Raw genomic sequence first — 16,958 nt, 5'->3', positions numbered from 1 at the left:
AGGACTATTTTCAGGAAAAAGAATCTCAGCACACTGAGCTCTATAGTCCACTTGCTTTAATTCCTCTGGCATAACATCTTTTATACACAGCTTCAGTTCTGTTCTCGTACCTAGCTCCTTTCTTGCCTGATTTCTTTCTATACTTATCTATTGCTCCCTCCAAGTTCTATCTCAATTCTCTCGTCTTTATTCTGCCTCATCTAGGTCCTTCTCATCTCGTTCTCACCCAGCTAGCACTTCCCCATCTGACTCTTCCTCACCTTCCATCTTGTTCCTCTAGTACTTTCTTCTAGCCCTTCAATCTAGTTCTTCCCCATCTCAGTTTGTTCCTGGCAAGTTCTTACCCGTCTAGTTCTTCCATACTCTTTTCTTTTCTCCATCCTTTATGTGCCCTGGAAGTCCCGGTATATCAAGGGAGGGTCTGAGCCAAATTGTGTAAAACTATTTACTTAACGTCCACCTCACCTAGGCGGTGTCTCCTTGTGGAATTTACCTAAGTCAGGAGACTTGCATGTGGGCTGCTATCATTGTTAGTCCTCGGAAGTTGGGCGCCCCCCTGGGCGGTGTCTCCTCTTAGTCCTTGAAAGTGGCTAAGGGAGATAATCTGATTCCAGAGAAAGCCTTTCCTGAGGCTGTTCTCCAAACACCTGGAATGTGTATGTCCAGAGAGTGATCAGTCCACACTGTTAGCCCTTCTAAGGGAAAAGTCAATTGGGAAAACTATGAAGGTACACATGATTTTCATTAACAGAAGACAGCTGGTATATAACAAGCCAAGTAACACCAAAAACTCCTTGGAATTTGGCTTCCTCTGGAGGAATTCCCTGATCCCTCCAGGTAGTGACTTTGCCATAACCAGCTGAGTTCTTATGATATATTCCTGCAGTCTGCAGCAGCCTAGCAATAAACGGTCCAGTCAGGCATGGTGGTGACTGGAGTGTATGTACATAGAGTTCAATCCCAGAACTCAGGAATCAGAGGCCATTGGATATTGAGTCATAGGCCAGCATGGGTTATATAGTGAGCACCTTTATCAACTTAAAATGGAGGATCTAAAACAGATATGTGTGGGGAATGTCCTCAAAATCCCAAAAGTTGGGCTAAAAGTGAAAGGGGAGGATTTGGTGGTAAAGTCATGTTACTGATCTTGATGGTGACATTCCATCCATACCTGGCTTGGGCTCACAGAGTGATCACACTGGCTACTAGCTCTGTGATGGGTCAGTTGTGTAGGAAACTTTTTACATTCTGGAAAGCATGCTGGCCTGTTTATAAAAAGACCCAGCAATATACATATTTTCTTAGTCCCCAAATAAAGATCCAAAAAACCAAAAATCACTGTATGCCTCCTGGTTAGTCTGGCTGTAGCAAAAACCAGAACTGCACACAGAATTCACTCTAAATCTCCGTGCTTTAATAGTGTCCAGAAGTGGCAGGGAGATGCTCAGCTTCTCAGGAGGATGAAGGAAGTGCAGAGTGGGCAGCATCTGCCTGGACTGTGATGCCAAGTGCAGCCTCTGTTCTGGACTATGTGCTGCTCCGGGAGTTACTTTTCCCAGGTCCTGCCACTTTGGGCAACCTAGTAGCACTGGGCTGGCGTGGCATCCTCTGGATGGGTCCTTCACGGCTTCCACGTTCTGCCACTATGGGTACACTGCCAAGAGTGGGGCCACCTCTGTTTCTTCCTGAAAAGACATAGAACCCAATAATTTAGATGAGGCAGACTCACCATTTGGTTTCTTGGGAAATGTGCTGTATTAACCTGTTTCAGCTGCAAATCTGTGATTGGTAATTTTGGTTGTCAATTTGAACACATCTAGAAAGAACTAAAACCTAAGATGCTGGCACATGAGTAAGGGATTTTCTTAACTGGATTAGTTGATGTGCGAAGACCAACACTAAATCTGGGCCCCACCTTCTGGTGGCAGCCCACAAGAAAGGACAGTAGGAAGGATGCTCGTGCCTTTTGCCTGCGTGTTCTCATTTTCCCCAGTACATCTGTCCCACTACCGAGACACTCCTCTGCTGGTGTCAGGATCTACCTCTTGGGGATTCCAACACAGACTGAAGACCAGGAGCGCTGTAGGAAGCCTTGGGGACTCCAGCGCCACATTGGAAATGCCGAGACGGCCAATCTGGTAAACTGAGCAAACTACTTGATTCTTGGACTTTCTGTTGAACTGTATCACTGACTTCAGCCTGTAAGCCACTTTAATAAATCAATTTTAAATATATTTTATACGTAATAAATTATTTTAACATATATTTTCATTTAATCAGTTTTGTTCCTTTAAAGAACCCTGACTAATAAAGACTGTGGCACCTGGAGTGGATCTAGAGAAATAGAATTTTAAGGATGAACTTTTCAAGTATCTGAAACAGGTTTTCCAATTCACCAATAGCTACAGTTACTGAAGGTTCTCTCAGTGCCATGGAGAACATTACAAATCCATGGTGTGAACTATTTGAGCAACTTATTAATGTCAATGCATCTGATTGCCCTGGTTCACCTGCTATAAGGAACTAGTGTAATTGGACACTAAGTTGTAGTGACTTTATACATAAAACTCTTGACAATTTGTGGAAAAGTCAGGAAAATATTGATGCTGGCTGGTTGCCTCTAGCATCTCTAGATAAACCGACAAAGTCTAAAGGTTTCTAAGTGTGCCCTGGAAGAGAATCTTCTCTCCAGCAGCCACAGAGCTCCAGCTGCAGAAAGTCAGACTGAAGCCTCATAAGGTTGGCTGGGTTACAAAGGAAATTCAAGCCCCAGCCTCAGAGGGCTTTGGCAGTTAAAGGACACTGACTGGTAGGGACTGGGAACTTGGAACTTGGGATGCAGGTGTGGGGGATCCTACTGAGGCTGAGGACTTTGGTCCCTCAGAATCTGAATGGTTTATCTCCTCACCTTTAGCAGAGGATTCATCCCCACCCTGACCCTGCAGTCCAGCCTTTGCCACCTTTATCTAAGGGAATTAAAGGAATCAGCAGTGACAATCTTCTCTGACGGAGATGCCAGGCAGCACAATACTGATGTCCCCTGGGCCCACCAATAGTCGTCTTATACTTAGAACCAGATTTAAAGCTAAGAAGGCTCCTAGAGAGGCCATGGAAAGTGTAATCAGTGAAGAAGAGGTGGGTTATACTACTAAAGAACTTAAAAGTTTGATGATTCATTCTAGCAGAAGTCTGGGGACTGTGTGTGGGGATGGACTTAAGGATGGGGAGAATGGTGGAAGGAACATAAAACTCAGTCCCGCTGAGTTTATTACATGGATGTTATTACTCCCAGCCACTTCTAGAGTCACATGACCGTTCATGTGCTGTCAGGAGTCAGGCAAAATGCTTAGTCACTCCAGGGCCTTAGTATAGTCACATAATAGTGTAGTGTAGTCACATAATCTGTACGGCACAGTCACATAATCTTCATAGAGCGTGGTCACGTCATCAATGCACATGCATGGCATAGCTATGTAAACCCATATTCATAAGCTTGAGGTGACCTATAAAAGCAGACTCCACCCACTCCCCTTCTCTCGCCACGTTTCCCCTCTGGTAGGCCTACTCAAGACTATACTTTCCCTTCCTTAATAAAAACTCTTATAGTAGGTTCTGTTGTACTTCATGTTCTCTCTTGCCCAGTGAACAACTCTTTCAAATAAATAACATTGGTGCCATAACCAAACAGGCCCTCCTGGTGCCCTGCACCTGGATCCTGAACCAAGGTTGGTTCATCCACAACTGCCCACTTTCCATTTGCCTGGCCGAGGAATTGCTTCACACAACACTGGCTACTTCATTCAGTGAGTTTTCCCTTTACCGGTCAGCTAAAACACTTCCCTGGACCCGTGGGAATGACTGTTGGTCATCCAGCATCCTTCTGGTGTCCTTGGGCATGGGAGTACCCCCATCCATGGTCTTTACTGGCTATGGTCAGCTCCCATCACTATCACCACTGACCATTCCCCACCACTGCGTTCTGAGGCCTCATTTCTCATCTCTTGGACACTTGTCCTTTGGATTCCTGCCCTGGCCCTTGCTCTTTACTTGATGGAACACTGAGCAACTTGTGCCATTAATTGATCCTCGTTTGATCTCTGAGACGCCCGAGATATTACAGCTATTGGATCTCGTTTACTTTTTTATTTTATTTTATTTTTCTCTCTGCTGCAGTCATGGGAAACAAGGCCTCCAATCTTATAAGCCCCACATCTCCTCTGGGATGCCTTTTAGAAACCCCAAAACCTCTTAGCTTAATGCCACACTTACAGACTTCTAAGCTTATCCACCTCTGCTCTAAAAAATGGCCTTAATATCCCTTAGATAACAATAAAAAATGGCCACCTAATGGCTCCTTGGACCCCGATATTTTATGGGAATTATCTAACTTCTGTCAATGAATGGGCAAATGGAAAGAGTTGCCTTATATCCAGGCTTTTTTCTATCTCAGCTCAAACCCTCTCTCCTTGACTCCTACTCACCTGCCCACGTGCTCCTAGCCATGTAACTTAAACAACAGGAACCTCTCACTACTACTCCAGACCCTGCTAATGGACCCCCGCCTTTCCAGCCTCCCGCTCCTTCCTCTCCTTCAGCGACTGCTCCTTCAGCTCCTCCTGTCACGAATCCTTGATCTGCTAAGGAACCCACCCCAGTAAAACCAACCCGGTGGCCATCCTCCCTTTGCGAGAGGTAGCGGGGTGGATGGACTGGTTAAAGTACATGTCCCTTTCTCACTGGCAGAACTCTCTCAGATAGAAAAGAAACTGTTCTTATACATCCAACTCTACCTCTTTATTAAAGAATTCCAATATATCATCCAATCCTATAGTCTCTCCTTTCATGATATATACATGATCCTAACTGACAACCTACTTCCCGAGGAGCACAGATGAGTTGGGAACAGGCTGGGATACGTGCAGATGAGGTCTCCAGACTAACTCAGCATGTCCCAAACAGTACCTGATTGGGACCTACGATGGGATTATAACACCCCGGGTGGCTCTCCAGGTAGGGATCAGTTTACGACCTGCATCCTAGCAGGTCTTCATAAGGCTGCCCTCAAACCAGTAAACTATGAAAAGCTTCAAGAGATAGTTCAGGACAGACAAGAGAATCCATCTCAATTTCTAGAACGACTTACAAAGTCCCTCTTACAGTATACAAATCTAGATCCTGAGAGCCCAGAGGGCAGACAGCTCCTCATGACCCATTTCTTTTTGCAGAGCTTCCCCGACATTAGGGCCAAACTTAAGCGTCTGGAGAGAGGGTCCCTGACCCCACAGGCAGGAGTCTCAGTGCTGGCTTTTACGGCGTGCCACAGGAATATCAAGTGCTGCCCAAGGCCATCCGACCGGCTGCCTGAGGTCCCCCAGGTCCTTGTTTTAAATGTGGTAGAGAAGGCCATTGGGCTCATACTTGGCCTGCCCCACATGGGCCACCGGGGCTATGTCCAAAGTGCCACCAAGAGGGACATTGGTCAGCTGACTGTCCCTGTGCACCTCGTGGCATGGGGACATCAAACCAAGACCACCCTCCAGCCAACCTTCTAGGCTTGACCGTGATGATTGAAGGTGCCCAGAGTCCAGCCTGACAACTGTCACCTCCCACAGGGAGCCTCGGGTAGCCATTACAGTATGGGGTGATCCATTTCCTTCCTCGTGGACATCGGGGCCATTTACTTGGTCCTGAGGGAGTTTTGGGGACCCACTTCTCCTTCTCATCTCCCTATTGTTGGGGTAGGGGGACAGCCTTACCTACCTCATCAGACCCCACCACTTAATTGTATTTTTAGGGGTATCCCTCTTATCCACTCATTTTTGGTCATGCCAACCTGCCCTGTGCCCCTAATGCGAAGAGATTTTTAGCCAAGGTAGGAGCTTCCATTTTGTTTGCTCCCCCTATTTGCCTGACCCCAGACTTGCCAGAAGCTCCTCTCCTCCTCCTAGCCACCCAGCCCACTAGCTTTAATATGTCATCTCCCTTACTAACATCTCAGGTGGACCCCCAAGTCTAGGATACCCACAACCCTTCCGTAGATTGGCACCATTCCCTTATTATTAACCATTTACAGGACCCTACCCAGCACATCAACCAAGCTCAGTATCCTATTTCACTCAAGAGCCTTAGGTCCCCATCCTTATAGACTTCTTTCCACTGTCCCTTCAGGAACCTCCCATGTCTCAGTTCTAGAACTCAAAGACACTTTCTTCTCTATTCCTCTCAGTCCTCAGTCTCAAAATATCTTCGCTTTCACCTGGACTGACCCTGACACTCCCCTGTCTATGCAGCTGACCTGGACTGTCCTGCCACAGGGATTCAGGGACAGCCCACACCTATATGGTCAGGCCCTGGCCTCTGACCTGCTCTCTGTCCCTCCCTGACTAACACACTATGTAGATGACATTCCACTCTGCAGCCTGTCATTACAAGTTAGCCAACTAACACCTCTGCTCTCCTAAATTTCTTCTCCAGCTGGGGTTATAGAGTCTCGCCTTCTAAGGTCCAGCTAGCTGTCCACTCCTCAGATCACCTATTTGGGTCTAACCATTACCCCAACCCACAAGGTCTATCTATTACTTTAGATAGAAAGCATCTAATCCAGTCTCTTGCAGTCCCCTCTACTAAACAGGAGATTCTATCATTCCTGGGAATAGCTGGCTTCTTAAGATCTTGGGTTCCATCTTTTTCTCTCCTTGCTTGCCCCGTATATGAGACAGCTCTTGGCTCCCTACATGAGCCCCTCCTTCACCCACTACTAAACCTTCCAGAAGATCCAGCAGGCTCTCTTCAGGCCCCAGCACTTCATCTCCCAGACCTAACACAGAGAGAGAGGGATACACCTTTGGAGCCCTAGGGCACCAGCTGGGACCCTCCTTTGCACCTGTAGCATATCTGTCAAAAAACTAGACCTCACCACTCAGGGATGGGCACCCTGCATACATGCTTTAGCAGCTGCTGAGCTCCTTACTCATGAATCAAAGAAACGAACCTTTGGGTCACCCACCACTATCTTCTCTCACCATAACCTGTCCCATCTCTTAACTTATAAAGGCTTACACGCTCTACCTCCCTCCCGGGTTCTTTCTCTCCAGGTGGCACTAGCAGAAGACGCCACACTCACTTTCCAGACTTGCCCACCCCTTAATATCTCAAGTCTCCTCCCTCAACCTAATACTGACGACTCCCCATCTCATTCCTGCACTGAAACCCTAGAGGAACTACTGCCCCATCCCTCACACATACAGGAGGGCACATTGCCTCAGGCCACTTATACTTGGTACACAGATGGCAGCTCCTTTTTACATGAGGGGACCCGTAAAGCGGGTTATGCCATAGTGTCAGATACTGAGGTAATAGAGGCACATGCATTACCCACACACACCACTAACCAACAGGCTGAACTAATGGCTCTCACCTGTGCCTTCCAATTGGCACAGGGACAATCCCTAAATGTTTACACAGACTCCAAATATGCTTTTCACATCCTCTTGTCCCATGCTGCTATCTGGAAAGGGTGTGGGCTTCTTATAGCAAAAGGAGAATCCATATCTAACTCAGGCCATATAATAGCTATGATAAAAACCCTCCCATCTCCCCAAAGCTATAGGAATTATTCAGTGCCTGTCTCCAATTCCTGAAGAATGAGGTTTCATCCCACAACCCATACTCAATCCCATGTGATTTTCTTCCTGATTCCCCCTCTGCATTCTGCTGTCTCTATGGACCACATTCTGCTTCATCAGTTTCCCTTCCTGTCCCTAACAACATATTCAAATTTCCAATTGACTACTCAGCTGACTGTTACAGGATCACCATCAGTCATAGAGCGGGAGGCTCAAGGACCATCAAATACACCCAGGTGGTAAGAAACAGTAACACTCCAGAGGTATTCACACCCCAGGCTCAAAAGGGTCTGGACTCGCAAAAACAGACTTTAATATAACAGTTTATTACTGTTAAATGCCCTTGGCAATCAATAACCTGTGTCTCCTGGATGCTGAAGTGATACCGAGATAATGAAAGGAAACAGATACCTTAAGGTTTGTCTCAGGTAAAGATAGGAAGCCTAATTGATAATAGGAAAAAGAAAGCATGTTGCAGATCTCTCTCTCTCTCTGTCTCTCTCTCTGTCTCTCGCTCCGTCTCTCTCTCTCTTTCTTGCTCACTCGCTATATGACTCTATAACTTTAACATTAATCAATAAGATTCTGATAGCAGAGGCAAGGTGAGTGTAGGTATCGTAATAGGCAGCACAGACAAAGCAACATTCATAATGGCCTGACCTGTAGGGGGCAGCATAGACAGCTATTTTTTAAAATTTATTTAAAAACATTTTTTTTCATTTTACCTACCAATCACAGTTCCTCCTCCCTCCCCCTCTCCCACCTCTCCCCACTTCCCTCCCCATCCACTCCTCAGAGGGGGTAAGGCCTCCCTTGGGGAGTCAACACAGCCTGGAATACCAAGTTGGGGCAGAAACAAGCCCCTCCCCCTGTGTCAAGGCTGAGCAAGGCATCCTACCACAGGGAACCCGCTCCAATGGTCAGTTCACATGCCTGATATAACTCCCGGTCCCACTGCCAGGGGCCCCACAAACAGCTCAAGCCACACAACTCAGTTATTTTTATGATAAGCAACTTCTAGGCACCTTTGGTACTGGCTAATCAATCATGGTGTTTCCAGGAATGAAATAGATATAAAGCCTGCTGCATTTTGTTTGATTTGTATAAGCAGAAAAATAACAAATGAAAGATAGGAGAGTCTCAGACCCTAAACCCGTTTCCAAATGAGCCAGTGTGCAGATCAAGAACTCTTTGAATGAAGGGAAGGCCATGTCCCTCTGAGGAAGGACTTGATAAAATACCTGAGAGTTTTACTGTTAGTCTTCCTCCCCTCTCTCCCCAGAAGGACCCAAGGCCTTTTGTAAGAGTGACCGTGGGAAAGGAAACAATCAGACTGACACTGATTTCCAGCCAGAGAAGTCTGAGAGCAGGCCTTTGGGACCCAGAAGTCATGTGCTCTTGTTAGGAGGGCCGTTGTCTTCACCCAAAGAACACAGAGCAGTGAAGTGACATTGGGCCAAGCAGCACCTCACCGCGGAAGGGCCAGTTCTGCCCACCCGCATGCCTTGGGGCAGGGACATTAGGAACAGAGAAGTGTGGGAGGATGGTGGCAAGGTCCCAAAGCAGCACCAAATTGGCAAAATGCCCTCGCTCGTTCTCTCCAGAAATCAGTTCTTCCCATCTCCCTGAAAGCCAGGGCAACTCCAGCACACTGTAACTTCTGAGAGCAGGAAACCTCCAAATGCAATGGCCAGTCATCCATCCCCGAGGTGGAGTCCCTGGAGCCAGAGGTTGGCTACGGTGGTTGAGACTCACCTTGTCATTTACATTAGAGTGGCCTCTGCAGCCCTGACTTCCTGTCCCCTGTGAATGCCACCAGCTTGTAAAGAACCCTGCTGCTCCTATTCCTTCCTGTGGGATCCTCCAAATAGGCCTTACTCCTTTTTTGGGGGGGGAGGGAGGTGACTTTACAAGGGCATGCCAGTGTTCTTTACATTAGGGGTACAAGGAGAGGTTAAAACTGCTCGGAGGATAAAACTGCACAGGCTTGATTTAGGAGTGCTGCAGGCAAAGACACATCAAGGCTCCGCCACCCTGACACCCCCATCCCATGCCTGCAAGCTGAGCGGGTGGGAGCCAGTTCAGTTCCCCTGAAGGGCTGTTCTCCAGGATGGTGGACAGGGTCTGGCAGTCACAGAGTGTGGGCACCTAGAGTAACCGCGGGTCTGTGCTGCCACGAGCAGCTACCCTCCGGGCCTCGTTGATGCTTCCAGAGCATTTACTAACCAAGGGACAAAGACGTACACAAGGATGGCCACGCACATATGTACTCTTAACTCATCCCACACTTCTTAGGAAAGTGTTCTTTCAAGTGTGCTAGTGACTCCTCTCTACAAATGCCTGTGTGTTCACGTGCACCCAGCCTTTCCTTAGCACGTATGTGTGGGTATATACATGTGAGTTCAGTACCTGTAGACGCTGATAGGATTTCATGACCATGCATGTGCTGGCAAGACCCTTAGTAATTTCCAGGAGCCTTAGGTCCTATGTAATCCCTGCACTGTATGGTCACATAATTTGTGCACAGCATGATCACGTAATCTATGCGCATGCATGGCCTAGCTACATAAGCCCATATGCGCATGTGTGGGGGAGTCCATAAAAGGTGGATCCCACGTACCCTCCACCTTACTCCTGCACAAGTCTTTCAGTAGGTCTAAGCACATTCTTTTCTCCCCTACCCCTCTCCTAATAAACTCTTACAGTGGGTTTTGTTGTGCCTCGTGACTTTTCTTACATGATAAACAGCACTGCATAGTAACTAACAGATGCCAGAAACATCAGATTCCCCTGAGGTAGATTTATAAGTAGAGTACACTGCTTGATGTGGATGCTGGGAAGTAAACTTGGGTTCTCTGCAAGAGGAGTACATATTCCTAACTGCTGAACGGTCTCTCCAAGCCCAATTTTCACTTTTCTAAAAGCTACGTTAGACAGAAAATATGACAGGAGTGGTAGCATTCACCTGTAATCACAGCATTTGGGAGACAGAGAATTAGGAATTGAAGGCCAACCTGGGATACATAGTTCTAGGTCAGCCTGGGCCACGTGAGACCCTGTCCAGAAAAAAAAAAAAAAGAAGAAGAGGAAGAGGAAAAGGAGGAGTAAAAGTAAAAGAAAGAAGAGATGACAGAGGAAGAAGAGGAGGAGAAGAAAGGAAATGAGAAATGAATCTAATATAATTTTAATTAGCTCAAATTATCCAGTCTAATTGGCCCTCTATATCCTCTATGGCTATGGGGTTTGCATCTACAGATTCAAAAGATTTTGGACTTAAAATGTTTTTGTAAAAAGCAGGGTACAGGGGTACATGTCTATAATGTCATTTCTTTGGGAGGCTGAGGTAGGAGGAGGACTTGGACCTAGGACTTCATGACTAGTCTGTGACTAGGCCTGGTAGCAGAGGGGTGTAATCTTAGCTACTTCTGGGATAGGGGGACTAAGGGAAGGGTCACATGGCCAAGGCCTGTGCCACTGTGAGTTCAAGGCTAATCTGGGTAAATCAGTGAGACCATCTCATGATAGAAACATTTTAAAAGGGGGGTGGGGAGCTGGTGGTAAAGTTCACTAGTTGTATACCTAGCATGTACAAAGCTTCGGGTTTGATTCCCAACAATGTATAAACCAGGCTGGTGGCACAGGACTGTAATCTTACCAAAAAAGACAAAAGACAGAGACAAGAGGTCACAAGTTGAAGGTCGTCCTCAGCTATATAAAGAGTTCAAGGTCAATCTTTTCTCAAAAGGGAACAGTTCCTCCTGGCCCACCTCCATGATGCAGACCAGAGTGCCCTCAGCTCTTCCTGGCAGCCCTGGAGGCCTTTTCTTCTAGCTCCTCTGGTCCTGTGACTCCCCAGCCCTGGAGGTCTTTTCTTCTAGCTCCTCTAGTCCTGTGACTCCCCAGCCCTGAAGAACCTCTCTCCAGCAGCTGACACACCAGGCTGAGACTTCGGAAGGGGACCTTCAACTTCCTTTCTATCCTCCATTCCTGCCTTCCTCTTAGCCCACAGGAGCTCCTCCTTCCAGCCTGACCCATCCCCTACAGACTCCACCTCTTGGTGAACACCAGGTCACCCTCTTTCCTCCCCACCACCCTCTTAGCCTTTCCTTCCAGCCCATCTCCATTCCTTTGTGACTCCCCATTGACCTGCAAAACAGCTTTCTGCCAGGGACCCCTTAACCAACCAGCTTGGCTGGGATCCAGAATCACTCTCTACCAGTGACACATAGTCATCACACTTAGCTGCGACTCAAGACCCCACATAGGTCGCACCTAGCTAGGACCTAGATTGGGCAACAGCAACCGAAGAATGGAACACTCACCCAATAAAGACAAGACCAGATATCTACACTGAGAAGCACCTCAAACATTGTAACTCCGGATGCCTTTGTCCTACTTCAAATACACAAACATGAACAACCAAGAAAATACGTCTCCTCCAGAAACCAGCAGCCCTGTGTGTTAGGCCCTGGGAAAAGCAACTCAGCATAAGACCAGAATTTAAATAATTTAAATGCAGCAATTGTGAATACATTCAAAAGACCCAAAGAGGATATGAATAAAGGCTCTAACAAAGACCATGAAAATCTGGGCAGTGGTGGCACATGCCTTTAATCCCAGCACTCAGGATGCAGAGGCAGGCAGATCTCTGTGAATTCTAGGTCAGCCTGGTCTACAAAGTGAGATCCAGGACAGGCAAGGCTACACAGAGAAACACTGTCTCAAATATCAAAAAACAATCAAACAGCAAAACAAAAACATGAAAACACAGTTGAATGAAATAATGAAAACAATTCATGACATAAAAGCAGAATTCAACAAAGAAACAGAATCCCTAAAGAAAACGCAAACTGAAATAAAACTGGAAACAAAAAACTCAGGATATCAAGCAAAAACCTCAACAGATTAAAAAACATGGAAAAGAGAATTTCGGGACTTGAAGACAAGGCAGAAGACAGTGGATAACTCAGTCAAAGAAAATGTTAAATCAAAACACAGTCAGGCTCAAAATACTCAAAAAATCCAGGACACTATGGAAAGACCAAACCTACAAACAATAGCTGTAAAGGAAGAAGAAATCCAGTTCAAAATCACAGAAAAAAATATGGCTTTTTTTTTTTTTTTTTTTTTTTTTGAGATAGGGTTTTTCTATAACAGCCCTAGCAGTCCTGGAACTTGCTCTGTAGACCAGATTGGCCTTGAACTCACAGAGACTGGCCTGCCTCTGCCTCCCCAGTGCTGGGATTAAAGGCATGTACACTGCTCACATAAAATATTTTTAACAAAACCATGAAAGAAAATTTCCCCAATCTAAAGAAAGAGATTCCCATTGAGGAACAAGAAACATACAGAACACCAAATACACAGGATCAGAAAAGAAATTCCCCACGACACATTATAGTCCCAAAACTAAAAGTACACAACAAAGGAAGTATACTAAAGCCTACAAGAGAAAAAAGACCCAACCACGTAAAGGCAGTCCCACCAGGTTAACATCCAACTTTTCAGTGGATAATCTGGAACCAGAAGGACCTATAAACTCTGTAAGACCACAGATGTCAGTCCAGACTCCTATACCAAGCAAAACTACCAACTATAATTGACAGAAAGAAAAATATTTCACGTTAAAAACAAACAATTTTAATCAAGCTCTACAAAAGGCACCAGAAAAAAAAATTGCCAGCCTAAAGAGAAGGTTAACTACACCTAAGAAGGTAGAAGGAATAAACAATCCTGGAACAGCTAAAAGGGAGGGGGAAACCCACAATACAACAAATGGGAAGTAGTAAACACTTTTCACTAATAATTGAATAGGTCTCAATTTCCTCAATAAAATATATGGAGACTAACAGATTGAGTTAGAAAACAGGATCTGTCTTTCTGCTGTACCCACAAATCACACCTCACTATCAAGGACAGAAATCACCTTACAGTAACAGGATGGAAAAGGTGTTACAAGCCAGTGGACCCAAGAAGCAAGTAGGTGTAGCTGTTTTTAATATCTGACAAAATAGACTTCAAGCTAAAAACAATTAGAAGAAATAGAGAAGGACATTACTTTCATGTCGTGTGTGTGTGTGTGTGTGTGTGTGTGTGTGTGTGTGTGTGCGCGCACGCTATACCTGTACTATCAATATTTATGAGACAGGTATCAGACAGGTCTTGGGATGTAGCTCAGTGGCATGGTTCATGCCTAGTATGTAGAAAACTAATGTGCCAGGGTTTCAGGGCAGAGCATAGTACAGAAGTCCTAGGTTCCCTCGCCAGCACAGAGAGATGAAAGGATGGAAGGAAGGAAGAAAGACGTAAGCATGCATACGGGTACATACTTTATACAAGGCACTTGAGCACATGTGGATTTTGCTGTTTGTGGCTGAGGGGTGGTCTTGGAATGAATCCCTACAGCTATCAAGAGACAGCTGTATTATCATCTCAACATGTCCACAAAAGCTGTTGTGTTAATTTCACACTGTTCTTCAATATCCAGCCTTGACAACAGCTGCCCCATTATGGCTCAAGGCACTTACTGGACAGTGCGGCTTATGTGAGATTTCTGGCTTCTACACACCAAATTTCACCTTGTACTTTCTGGAGGGACAGCTTTTCAAACGTATAGTTTCCCTAAAGCTAAATAGTGAGCACTAAACTGAACTTACTTCCCTCAGCAAGGCTGAAGAATCACTGTGACCAGTTTCTGTGGTATCGTTTCCCATTAAGGGCAACTTAGACAGCCAGGGTCCATCGATTCAGATGGCCCTGCTGTGCCTGCAGCATCTTACAGACTCTAGAAGCTGAACAGCACTCTAGCTCATGGCCTGGAGCAATACCAATCTAGTTCCTACAGGAAAGCTATGGCAAACCTCAATGGCCACAAACTTTGTCATTACAGGTTATCACATTCCAGCTTGATCACTCTGACCACTCCTGTTACTTTCCCCATTCCGTATTTGGTTATTGATAGGGTGACTGAAAGGTTTGCATGTATGGATACTAAGAAACACAAGTCAGAGATCTCTGTGTCTCACCGGTAGCCTGGAGCTACAGTACATTTAAGACCCAGCCCCACCTCTGCCGTAATCCGCCGTTCACATCTCCACATCAGCCAGTGTTCCTAAGCTTCCCATTGATACCACGTCCCTCAGGACCTTCTAGGATGAAGCCCTCCGGAGCTAACAATTCTGTGGTTCCTGTGCTCTCCAGAAATCCTTCATTTCATCCTGTGGCCCATCGCCAATCCTTCTCCTCAGCCCCCCAAACTAAAGGAACAGGTGGGCAACACTCAGTTACCCCTGGGAGCTCACACACCCTGATTCTGGGTGCCTGACCTTACCACACCTGCCAATCAATACCTGTTGTTAAGAGCGTTCCAGCAGCCAAAGAGAACAGATGCACCAGGTAGATGGGTAGGTGCAAGGACCTGAGCTCCCTCTGTCACACACTCGGGTCACCACCATCTGCTTATACACCATCCCAGTCATGACCACAAGAGCACATCCTTCACATTTGAGCCCGGGATAATCTTCCTGTCAGACCTCTACTCTGTGTTCCAAGGCAGGCAGTCAGATGGCTCCAGTCCTGTAACCCAACTAATCCCCAGACGGGAGGTGTGCAGGCCTGGCCTGAGATGAAGGGGAGCTAGACCAGGCCTGGGAAGGGTGGGTAAGGAGTTGTCTGCCCTGTTCTCTGAGTCCTTCCCTGAGGCTGTGATTGTCAGGTACATGGAGACCAAAGCCATGTTTATTCCAGTACTTGTGGAAGGAAGGCATGATGAAGAGGTGGGAAGGTGTCAGACAGAAGGACCCTAGCCTGCTTGGACCAGTCCTTGATCCAGCAGGACAATCCAAAAGGTGGAGCCAACTAAGGTCCCTGGAAGTTGAATTGGTCTGCAGACCCTGGGCGGAGACTCACAGACAGGCTGAGCCGATCTGAGCCAAGCCTGAGGTTCTCCGCCCCTCCCCCTCCCCGCCACCCTCGGGCCCACCTCTAACCTCGGCTCTCTGATGTGGACAGGGACATGGATACCGAGTCCTGGGGATCGCTCGCCAGCCGCTGCCCAGCACACATGGACTTCAGTATCTGGAAGACGGCCAGGGGGGCCACGTTCAGATTCAGCAAGTCCACCAGGATCCTGGGAAAACAAATGCGGTGCTTAGTGAAACATGGAAGCCTCGGGGCGGACCTGCTCCATGAGCCGGGGCAGTACAGAGACGAGGGAGTTTTCAGAGTCGCGGATGGGGCCAGAGGGGTCCTGGAGCAGGCCAATCTGCAGGGAGTACGACCCTCGCCTTCTCACTTGAACACATCGGGGTCGATGGTGGCGCCAGCAGCCTGCGCAAGCTCGTACAGCTCCATCTCCTCAGTTCCCAGCACCTTCTTCCGCCGAAGCGCCAGCTTCTGCAGCGTCGCCGCCTCCAGCCCTGTGGCGGTCCCGAGCCCAGCCCCACAACCGGCTGCCGCCATTCGTGCAGGAAAGGGGAGCGTTGGGCCCGGGCCGCCAAGAGGTTCCAGAGCGCCTCCTGCTGGCCGCCCGTTTCCATGCAGGGTCCCCGCAGGTCCCGGCCAGGCAGCTCCAGCGAGGAAGGCGGGGGTCGGGAGCAATCTTCACATGGTTGATGGCTTGACTTGTGCTGAGCTCCTAGTGTGCACAGGGCAGTGTGTTAGGCATGGGGACAGTGTGATGGAAAGCTGTCCGCTGCATGGAGACCAGACCCCGATAGACCACTCGCTTAGGCAGCAACACCCAGAACCATATTCTGGGTACTTGGTAAAAATGCCTATTGGATGACGGGTATTCATGATCGCACGCAATTATCTCTTCTGCCCTGGATCCCTAAACAGCTTTTGCTTTTATGGCGCACACACACTCCTTCCCCTCTAGAATGCACATATTTAGGAGTAAAAGGGCGCTGACGCTATCACCGCGCACGCGCTTTCCTGGCCCACCGCTACTGACTGTAGGCGCCACTCGTCTTTTGCTTTGCGCATGCTCCTTTCTCTGCTGGCGGAGGCGCTTTTCCCGCTAGGCAGGGGGCGTGGCTTGATGACGCACAGCTCGATAACGCTTTTCCGCTTAGTGTGTCTGGACAGTGGCGTCTGTTTCTGAAGATAGGTGGAGCCACACAGTGACCAGAGACGAACTCAGCAAGTCAGCTTGGCCTGTGTGATGAGAATGGCAAATGCCTGACCGGCCACCAGGAGACAGGTGTCACTGCCATCTGTGCAGAGTGACCCGAGGGGCCAGTCCAGGAGGCCCATGGAGGGGGAATGGGACGAGGAGGGGCATTTAAGATCTGTGCAGTGGCACTCTGGGAGGTGTTTTGTCTCATAATGCTC

At 47.5% G+C, this 16,958-nt stretch overlaps 1 protein-coding gene across 1 annotated transcript; it reads right to left on the bottom strand.

The window, feature by feature from the left end:
• Nucleotides 1–1,392: 1,392 nt before the first annotated feature.
• On the bottom strand, nt 1,393–16,614 carry LOC102915517 (mitotic-spindle organizing protein 2-like). Its single transcript, XM_006993027.4, has 3 exons — nt 15,919–16,614; nt 15,614–15,753; nt 1,393–1,685 (listed from the first exon to the last, which is right to left on the bottom strand). The coding sequence occupies exons 1-3, from the start codon at nt 16,083–16,085 to the stop codon at nt 1,528–1,530; spliced, it is 465 nt and encodes a 154-aa protein (XP_006993089.1). The 5' UTR covers nt 16,086–16,614; the 3' UTR covers nt 1,393–1,527.
• Between the last annotated feature and the right edge of the window lie 344 nt (nt 16,615–16,958).

The sequence above is a fragment of the Peromyscus maniculatus genome, chromosome 12 (assembly GCF_049852395.1).
Source record: "Peromyscus maniculatus bairdii isolate BWxNUB_F1_BW_parent chromosome 12, HU_Pman_BW_mat_3.1, whole genome shotgun sequence".
In the NCBI taxonomy this organism is placed as follows: domain Eukaryota; kingdom Metazoa; phylum Chordata; class Mammalia; order Rodentia; family Cricetidae; genus Peromyscus; species Peromyscus maniculatus.
The sequence above is the reverse complement of the archived record's forward strand: the minus strand, read 5'-3'. Positions and strand labels throughout refer to the sequence as shown.

Coding starts and splice junctions, on each gene's coding strand:
- LOC102915517 (XM_006993027.4), bottom strand. CDS start 16,085: ATGGCGGCAGCCGGTTGTGGGGCTGGGCTCGGGACCGCCACAGGGCTG. Junction 15,754..15,918: donor ATCGACCCCGATGTGTTCAA/GTGAGAAGGCGA, acceptor TTGTTTTCCCAG/GATCCTGGTGGACTTGCTGA. Junction 1,686..15,613: donor GTCCACATCAGAGAGCCGAG/GTTAGAGGTGGG, acceptor ATGTCTTTTCAG/GAAGAAACAGAGGTGGCCCC.